Raw genomic sequence first — 10,301 nt, forward strand, 5'->3', positions numbered from 1 at the left:
AAAAGATACACTGCATGTCTCTTATCATGGAATTATGATACAGAACCACAAATATCTTACATGTAACTACACAATCAGCTGTGTTTACTGCTTTTATTCACAAGCGACCATTTTCGGTGTTAAAATACAGTGTATTTCTAAACGAATATCCGGATTTTAAGGTTTTTTAAGCATTTCGTACAGTCAGTCTACTGTTGTAAATAACACATCAAATGAAACAGCAACTCAATTTTTCTTACAAATATTGAATGTGCACCATTCGTCACACAGCACACATCGAGTCCACAGGCGAGCTCTCCCGCAACCCTGATGAGTGTGTCTGGGGTAATTGCTGCAAGAACTGCTTCACTCCTGGGGATCAGTTGGTATGGCAGGTACATACACATGATCCTCTATGAACCACTAAAAATCGCGTGACATCAGATCGGTTGTACATGCAGGCCATGCAAAACATGCTCTATCGTCCGGCCCGTTGCGGACAATCCAGTGGTCGGTTACGCCGTCATTTAATCAATCTTGTCAGAGTTGAGTTGTTGCGGCGGCGCACCATCTTGCTGCCAAATGAAGATCTGTGGATCAGCTTCTTCCGGTTCAGGAAACAGCCCTGGTCCTCGGTCATCAAGATAACAACCACCAGTTACACTTGCTTCACTGGAAAAAACTACCAATAAACTTTATGCCGAGACATGGCACAAAACATTCGATTTAGGTATGTGTCGTTGCAGTTGTACCATATAGTGGGTATCTGGTGATACAAGAAGAGCACATCATTTGTGTTCACTTAGGTACAATGTCGATTCATCATTGACAACATGATCCAGAAAAAATCTTCGTCATGAAGCAACATTTCGTTTGAAAAGTTGGCACGTATTGACTCGACGCGTGACTTTCGACGAATGGCACTCACATTGAACAGCTGATGTGTCATTTACAATTATGAATTGAATTAATAAATGCTACGACGCTTTACAACACGGATGTTCATTTTGAAACACCCTGTACCTCAGTTTCACACCCCTGGATACAGGAAATATTTATCATGCTGTAAGACATGTATATTTCTATTGTCAAACCACAATTTATGAAAGATGTTTATATTATATTTATAGGATTAAGAAGGAATAATTAATACTTGTCATGTTGGAAATAATTTTTGTAGCAGGGAATGTCTGCACCAAAGTATTGTTGGCAAGAGAGACCGCAAATTGATATAATTTTAAAAAGGGCGGGAGAGACCGCGTATGGATAGATTTTGCAATGGTAGCAGGGATTGTCTGCACCAGAAAGCATTGTTGGCGGGAGAAACCGCACTTTAGCGTTCGTAGGAAGTCAGTCGTAAGCCAAATGTTAAGCGAGTCGGTAGCAGGTCTGAAGCGAGAGGTTGAGAGGAGCGGTGTGTCTACCAGCCACCACCTACGATTTACAAGAGGTTATAAACGGATGTACAGAGACATCAGCTAACTTATCATAAGAGGAACTAATATTATTGAATTATTTTTTTGCGAAACTCAAGACTACTGAAGGTATGTTTGCGCAATGCTAGTTGTAAGATTGTTGTAAAAAGTAAGTCCCATTTGAACACTTGTAAAATCATTAGTTAGAGGAAACACTATCGATCATTAATCCAGCAACGAAGTAGCCCTGTCAGAATTCGTGGAAGGCTTGTAAACTGACGTCACAGACAGTTTGCTCTGTGCGAGGGTCCTTCCCAGGAAGGACTTGGACAATACTTTGAAGCAGACAGACTGCTAAGGACGCAGTATGTACATCGCGGTTGGTATCTTTACGCTGTGCAAAGGCAGAGGAGATTTTAGCAAGCTGTGTGGTCTAGGGAGAACTGCTACTTTGGTCGAGCTTAGATATCGTGGACGGTAGTGCAACCAGTCAGAAATCGCAGAAATAAACAGGATGTTAAGATAACATTTGAGGAAGTGGCATGGGGAACGAAATAAAAAAGAAAACAAGAGCTATGACTAGTTAACCTAAACAATCGAGAAGTGGGAGTATGACAGAACTGTGCTTACAGAGGTCCACCCTTAATGGCCGGAGCACGAACGTAGAGGGAGGGGGGGAGGGGAACAGAGTTCTGTACCGCTAAGTATAACGATTCTCGAAACAGATTAACTACCTGAAATTAGTGTCAGAAGGACAATAGCGCCTTTCAAGAAAACTTCATTGCTCCTACCTAGTTATACATTTATATTGTAGAGTGCTTGGTCTTTACGCAATAATTACAAAAGATATAGTGTAGGGATTTTCTATAGGTGTTGCCTTTCATTACAGTTTTTAATACTATACTGTTAAATTTTTTTCTGTCTAATGTAGCTAACATACGATCGTTTTTAAGAAGTAACTTTAGACATCGTATTTAACAATAGCACTGAAACCTTCACGTCTCTTCTATATATCTCTTTTGTTACTCAACCTTCCCTTCTACAATAACCTATGAAAACTTTCCTTAGGATTTATCTCTTACTTAGTAATAACAAATGAAATCTTCCCTTTGAAATTAATTCTCTTTCTCAATCTTAGCATGCAAATTTAAATGCTGCTTATTAAAAGTGATTTTCTGATTATTTCGACGAAAGACAGAATATGTCGTCGTCGTTGCCCTCAGTCGTTACCTGGAACAACCCAAAACTGTTCCTTACCCTTTTTACTGCTACTGGATCGCAATCTGACTGCGACATGAATATACTTACTCTGTTTTATTATACTCTATTAGCTGCTGGTGGGCTGTGTCAGAAGTGGCTGTATTACCAAAGCTGACGTTATCCTTTAATTAATTTGACTGAAGTTACGTAACTCAAACTTTTTCTTGACAACAATAAAATTTTGCAAAGTTTCGCGTTGATGGTTTTTGGGATGGATTATAATCAAGTAATGCAATATTGCTGGCAAAAATTAATTATGGTCTAGAATTAGTTTTTTATAACAATATCAAACGTTACTATGTTTCGATTTATTTGCATTGCTTCGTGAACCACCTTTTAACTGAGTATGCGAAAGTTTTAAATGTTTTATCTTCTTCGTGAGGATTGCACGTAATGTGCTGAGTCAAACCAAATGTAATATGCAAAACTGTTACATGAATTGTGATGCGAAAGCGATATCGATAGTTTGTCGGACAGTGGAGACAGTAAAAACGTGCAGTGTCGTGGCGTACTGTCAGTCTGTTGCGTAATCGTGACAGACAGAATCACGCGAAAATTCATGGCCGCGCTCAGCGGAGTGAGATGGGTATTTTAACACTCATGTTCTCTTCATCGCCGTTGTTGCTACAATTTGTTTATGACAAATGTCAGTCGTGAGGGCCATACCCCTGAGAAGCGATGTGTAGCACTCAATATCCACTGTAACCACAGAATTATGACATTACCTTTAGTGGATGCACACAGGCCTTGCCTTGAGTAATGTTTTCGTTATTGCTTAGCTATTGCTCTACATTTTTCGAGTGAACAAAGGCAGCACTTCTAGTGAACAGTAATGTTTGGCATTGATCAAGAACTGGAAACGCTAACAAAAATTCAAATATGGTCATTGATTAGCGTTTTCTGTTAGTACCCATAAACGCGACTTTTCGGTCTTTACCGTAGGACAGAAGTGTCCCAGCTTTAAATTGGCGCGATACATAATTGCCTATTATTGGGTGCTCTGAAGTGCCCATCCTTTGATTAAAATCTCTATTTTCAAAGCCTATAGCTCATCCTGGACGTGGAACATCAATGTCTTACCGACCCTTCTTGAGCGAGGGAACTATTTCTTCATTGAAGCTGTGAGAATCCTACTGTTTTGCGCTGCATTTTCTTTTCAGAATTTTAAGTTTCATCGTCACGCTGCAGCTATCAAAAGCATTTGCCGCCTTAAGCAGCGCTATAGAATGGAGCAGCACCGACCCGACGGAGTCGCTATTTCCTATGGATGGACCATACGGCGCGATAGTGAGTCGTTGGAGTGAAATACGCACGCTTTCAGAACGAACCTTGCTTGGCAACGGATATGCAGGGGAACCACAAGGGTCGTGCCGTGAAATTCAGAATTTTCTTCATTAAATATCAGTTATTGACGCCCACTTTTGGCGCAGCGAATACTAGGAGCCGCCTGTGCGTCGCCAGACACTTAGGACAACAATACCACTACGCAGCAAACCAGTTACCTCAGTAGACAAATGAGTATTGTTAAGTGACGATGCACGAAGGGCTACAAAGATTTACGATGTATGCAAGAGATTCTGGCTACAAACCAGTCTCTCCGGTCGCCAACAAGACGTATTCACAGACTATTTGTACCGTATGTGATGACAACAGGACGTACTGAAATCTTAGCCTTCTGTGACAATTGTACCGTGTTCGCTAATTTTATGAACCTCTTGAAAATAATGATTTCACACTATTTCTCTTTTAATATGCTTAATAATAAATGCACCGTGACAGCACTCCGGGATATGGGTTAGGTAAATGACCTACCCGCATGTGCGCTTATACCAGCAGGTAGCTTGATTCAATCTTTTCAAGCATCCGATACGCTTAGAGAACACCTTGGTGGGACATCGACGAGAGATTCACAGAAAACAAGTAGGATGAAGTTCTACGTGCATGTTCATTAAAATAATCTGGGAAAGACTTAGCACTGTCAACTGTACGCCACTTACACCTCTTCCTATGGAATCGCAACTAAACTGAAAAACTTTTATGGACGTTTGCTACCGTGAAGAGAATCTCCAAACTCTGCCTTTACACTGCACAGATGTTGCAAGCTGTCGACTGACCTCGTCTATCTACTAAACCCAAAACAGTATATATCAAATGTTACGCACTTTCCACTTGGCGCGTCTGTTTCTAACACCAAGAACCACAAGCATTTCCTTCAAATACGTAGACCTCAAAATGTATCCTAACTAACAACACACTTCAAGTAAGTGACAATTTAGTGTGTTGGTGCACAAGTTGCACTAAATACACGCCAAGGAAAAACACTTCAAAATTATACACCTACGTAATCAGGATAATTTAAATCGGGATGATAGATTACGTACTTCAATGTTCCTCGGGTGAACGTTGCATGACTATCATAGTTGTCTCCTCACACAGTATTTTGTAGATGTTTCTATTTGAAACAATTACAATTTTGTGCTTGCAAAACAGGTCGTAGGTCCAGTGGTGTTACGTGCCACGAAAACCTGAGCCGTGGTTGTCGCCGTCAAATGGCGGTCTATTGCAACCAACGTAATATGTAAGTGAAAACTGAGGTATGAAGTGCTCCAGATTGATGAAACCGGCATTGAACTTAAGTGACTTCATCACTGCGCCTCCAAAAAAGACGTTTACCGTACGGACGAAATATGGTTTTAATAGTTACTCAAAATGTGGCCTTAATGCACATCATGCTACAACAGCGCACCTCGTTTTCCACTGGACCACCCTCAGATACAGCAGACGAATAGCTCGAGCTAAATACAAAATTTACTCCATTTAGAGCTGTATCTCACACTTGACAAGATTTACAGATGACTGGACCTCGGATTCTGAGGATAACGAAGTCATCTTAAATGAACAGCTCTGACTTCACTAATGTGACGTCAAACCGGCCGACGAGTTTTCTGTGAACCAGAGCTCTATATACTGTTTATTACTTTGTATTGTTTCGAATTCTGGTATTTTTGCAGTTTTTATAGCGTACATAGATGCAGACTGAAGCGACGAATGAAACCGGGATCTCCTGCTCGCTAGCCAGGTGCGCTAACCACACCACTACGCCACTCTGACAGTGGCTTAGCCTAACTGGATGGACGACACCATGGACGTTTGAGACTGAACGATCTCTTGAATCATGTAGTTTCATTTCGTTAGCGTGTGAGTACCTTTTGAAACTTCTGAACTCTCATCCTGAATTTACTTCCACATTATGATTTGCAACAGTTAAATATTTCATCTGCCAGTTGATCTGTCGTTGGGTGCTTACAATCAGCTGTTGATACATCCCCTTACGTTGCAACCACATCTCACAGAAAATACAAACATAATTCCTCAACAAAACAGTCAAGTCTCTATTACACGTATTCTAAATCTAGTCCCAGCGTTTTACTCCCAAAAACGGATCGTGAACCGCCGCTACCATTATCCAAGCTTTGCGGTACTCTGAATTTAGGGAAGCCATAAAACTGCCCTTCAAATTATTTTCATTTATATTTCGCGTCACTGCATGGTACACACTACGTACGTAGTGAAAAAATACGAAACATACTATTCTAAATATTAATTTCATGTTAGAATTTTTTTTTATTAATTTCCAGCCTCACGTTGCCTATTTTCAACTTTTGAACAACCTGAAGATACGCAGATTTGACAGTTCATCAGAACTAATCTGGTACAGTCACTAAGTCCAATTACCGGCCAATATTCCATGTAATGAAGGAAGTGGTTCAATTAGTCCGCATCCTAAATATAATACGATTAGTTTCTACAGATATCAACAGGAGATAAGTTTTGTATTTTTGTAACAGAATACACGTTTCAGTTAAAAATGTATCTTACAGAATTTACGATCCTTTGAGAGAACAATGAAGATTCACACTAGGTTATTAAGTTGTCAGAAAAAGAACCTAGAGTACAGTATACTTATTTTCGATGACCGTATTCAGCCATATTCAGATGTCATCTGAAAAATTGTCACAACAGCTGCAGACGTCGACCATACAGTAGCAGCGCCGCGTTTTTAGGTATCTTCAGGATAGCCTATAATGGCTGACACTGGTCGTCTGGACTATAAGTGTCATATCAGTGGTTTCTCCTCGAAAACTTTTTCAAATCACTGCCTATGAGAGAAGAACGTTACAGCAAAATGGACGACATTCCAAGTTAAATTCTTTTGCTTCTCTAAACGCATCCAACGCTCATAGGTCACTGAAAGTCAAGGGTGTACCATAGTCACTGTATGTAGTCCTAACGAAGCATTAGGCATCCCCCTCCTGGGGTGTGATTGCTTTTGTTCAGCTAGTGGTTGGTCAGTATTAGTAACAGCTAATATTGGATATAGGTAAAATACTCTAAATCTTACCTACATTTTAATTTCTGGAAGGGATATTTCATCGTAAAATGTGCAGGAGACCTTTCAAAGGCCTGCAACTAACAGCTGCATGTCTAGCCGGCATACACGTTTCGCTTTGCTGTAGCAGAAGTCCGCAGTGGTGGTTGAATTGGTATTTTTATCACATTTTAATCCAAAATTTTTTTTTCAAACAACCACAGGAAAATAATCCGGCTTAGCAAAAAGCTTTCCTGGAACATTTGCAGTATAAGCTAAGCATCAAGCTCATAAACGTCTTTGTATTACCCTTCTTGAGAAAGTCTTAGTTTGATAAAGTTTTTCCTTTATTTACTTTTTAATGCGCGAATAACTCAGAGGAACATGGTCCGTTATAGCCTGGAAGACGGTACCTCTAGTTTTACTGCTAGAATCGCTGGTACCGCTTAGTATCCCATGGACCGAGGTTATGGATTGCATAAAGACATGTCGCCGAATCCAACCCGAATAATGTCAAAAGACAACGGCTTGAATAAAATGAAGCTAACTTAATTTGGTATTGTGACGCTAAGTTGAATGATTCGTGTGATTGCTGTCGCAATCGCCAGACGCAAAGAAAGTGTATGACAGTCTTTGTACATCATGGGAATGAAAAGTAACAGTTTATTTAGGAAACAGAAAGGACTAAGAACGATTTTGCACGAGAAAGAAAAAACATTCAGGGAAAATAAAGAGAAAGCAAGTAACAGGAAACATTTTAGCTTCAGATTCGTCGATACCTACTGTATTTGGAGTTTGTTCTCCGATATATCCTGCATTACTGTGAGTTTTAAATTTTCTGCTCGAAGTACGTAAGGTTCGTTGGGAAACAGTTACACTATCATTTAAAGAATCTTTACATAATTCAAGTAAATTTGGCGAATTTAAAAACAAAAATTAATAACAAGAAACATCGACAATGTGCACAAGTAATATGCTACAGTGCAAGGCTCTAAACAATCAAGAGCAATTCTTGGACAATTGAAAAGTAAGGGGTTTGCCCCTCTAATTTTTCAGTTCTACAACAAATGTATTTAAAGTGGTAACTTTTGAAAGTTGAAAGATGCACACTTTCTTTCACAAAGTGGGAAATACTAAAGTTACGACGACTGACTGTGCGCTACCATCCATGCCTTCAAAATTCCGGCTGAAAACTCTCGTTGAAATCCGGTATGCGTAAAATACGAAGCGAAACATATTTATGCAATAGCTTTCGCTAACTTCGCGAACTCTCAATCCCTCATACCACCCTTAACCCAGCCTAGACCTCGTGCTACGTCACAAGTTTGTCGCAAACGAACACAAAAATGTAGCAGCAAAACAAATACCAAGGTTCTCTGGTATTTATGCCTGCGCATCTGCTCCGTCACAGAACGTCATGTCAAGGACCAAGGCAGACGTCAGTAGTTTTAACCCATCCATGAAGTTTTATGCAAGCACAAAAAGTTTTCCTTCTAATGTTCAGCGAGTAAGTGTAGCATTTCTTTCGATATATTAATGAACACAGAATGTACGAGGAACGAGTGTAATGAGTTTCAGAGTTGGAGATCCGAGACGTTTGATCAACGGTTTTGCACCAAGTCTGTAAGCTGACAGTACCCTTTACCGGCTACAAATATTAGCCTTGTGTGCACAGAGTAGCCCCAAAATATAATACAAGTTGTGATTAGAGCGCAAATACGGAAACTAAACTACCTTTCACGTTTCAGTGAGACTATTGTCGTGGTAACAAGAGTGTTCTTTCGGCTTATACAAACGCAGAACGAAGTTTAATCACCGCAAAATACACAGCATTCATTTTGTAAGTGGCATGTTTTGTCACGGGGAAGTTCTGACATGAGATCAAATAATCACTAGAATCAAAAAATTAGATTAGTATTTGTTCCATAAATCATGAATACGATACTTCGTAATTATGTGGAACGTGTCAGGTTAATAAAAGGTGTCTATACAAGATTAATTTACACAAAATATTACATGACTATTTTTTTCGTGGGGACTGGGGAAATTAACCACTTAATGCATCCAAAAATTCAGCTAATGAGTAGGAGGAGTTGCCATTAAGAAATTCTTAGTTTCCTTTTGAATGCTATATGGCTATCTGTCAGACTTTTGGTGCTATTAGGTAAGTCTTGTGGCTTAGGCGAAGCGAACAGTTTCATGAAGTAGCAATTCCATCTCAGTAAAACAAATTTGATGGCAGTTGCAGAAGCCTTTCATCAGAGAAACTTTTGAAACGAAGCAATAGATCACAATCTCTTTTGCCAGCAGCATTTAGTTTTTACAGAATACTAATCCTCTAATTGTAGATAAATCCTTTGATCCATATAACGCCTCTTGAATGCTGTATTTGGAAGAGATTTTGGTCTATCATTTTTTCCAACGAGTTTCTTGGACCCAAGGTTTCAGCAACTGCCATCAGTTGCATTTAACGTAGCTGGAGCTGTCATTTAATGAAACTTTTCACTTGATTCATACGAATTAATGATTATTTGAGCAACTCGACAAAACTTCTCTACAAAAGTGAGGAGCATGCACTGTGTTTTGCTACGGTTACATTGATCTGTGAATAGAGAACACTTCTGTTATCTGCAAAACAGAACGAAACTTTAATCACCTGTCAGGTTTGCTAACCGACATACCATTTCTCAATCAGAACTTCGTGTCAACAGACCTTGAAGAGCTGCACCGTACTCAGGTAAACTTCGAGCCTCTCGGAGACCGCCTCTATGATGGCGGCCAGCTCGTTGTGGTAGTCCCTGCAGAACAGGCGGCTGATGACGTTCACGTCGAAGCCCTCGCTGTCCGCCCAGCTGCGTCCGGAGGGGCCTGCCTGCGGTTCGGCCATAGTGCAGCGCGGCTGTGTCGGGCTGTGCCGTTTGTCCGTGGATCGTCGGTGGCCGATGGGGACTGACCAACTGGAGTTTCGCTGAGCTGTGCCACCGAGGGGGCGCCACTTCCAGCCTCTCGCATACGCTAAGAGAATCGCTTCAACCGGCGAGACATTCGAATAGCGGCCAGCCATCGATAGGACGGTGCCCACCCCACCGGTCGTACGAATGTGGCGGAAGACTTGCTTCCACACATTTCGGCAAATCCACAACAAACAGCGAACTGTTCCCAACAACTCACTTCAGATTGGAAAACTGCGCAGGTCGCACCGGTGTTTAAGAAGGGCAGTAGGAGTAATCCATCGAACTACAGACCTATAATATTGATGTCGGTTTGCAGTAGGGTTT

At 40.6% G+C, this 10,301-nt stretch overlaps 1 protein-coding gene across 1 annotated transcript in view; it reads right to left on the reverse strand.

Moving 5' to 3' along the window:
• LOC126150214 (uncharacterized) overlaps positions 1-9,964 on the reverse strand; it is a 63,217-nt gene extending 53,253 nt beyond the window's left edge. The window contains exon 1 of the mRNA XM_049915862.1: positions 9,737-9,964. Coding sequence (XP_049771819.1) covers positions 9,737-9,910 — 174 coding nt within the window. The 5' untranslated portion in view covers positions 9,911-9,964. The remainder of the gene's footprint in view (positions 1-9,736) is intronic.
• Between the last annotated feature and the right edge of the window lie 337 nt (positions 9,965-10,301).

Source organism: Schistocerca cancellata, chromosome 2, assembly GCF_023864275.1.
Source record: "Schistocerca cancellata isolate TAMUIC-IGC-003103 chromosome 2, iqSchCanc2.1, whole genome shotgun sequence".
NCBI classification, from domain to species: Eukaryota; Metazoa; Arthropoda; class Insecta; order Orthoptera; family Acrididae; genus Schistocerca; species Schistocerca cancellata.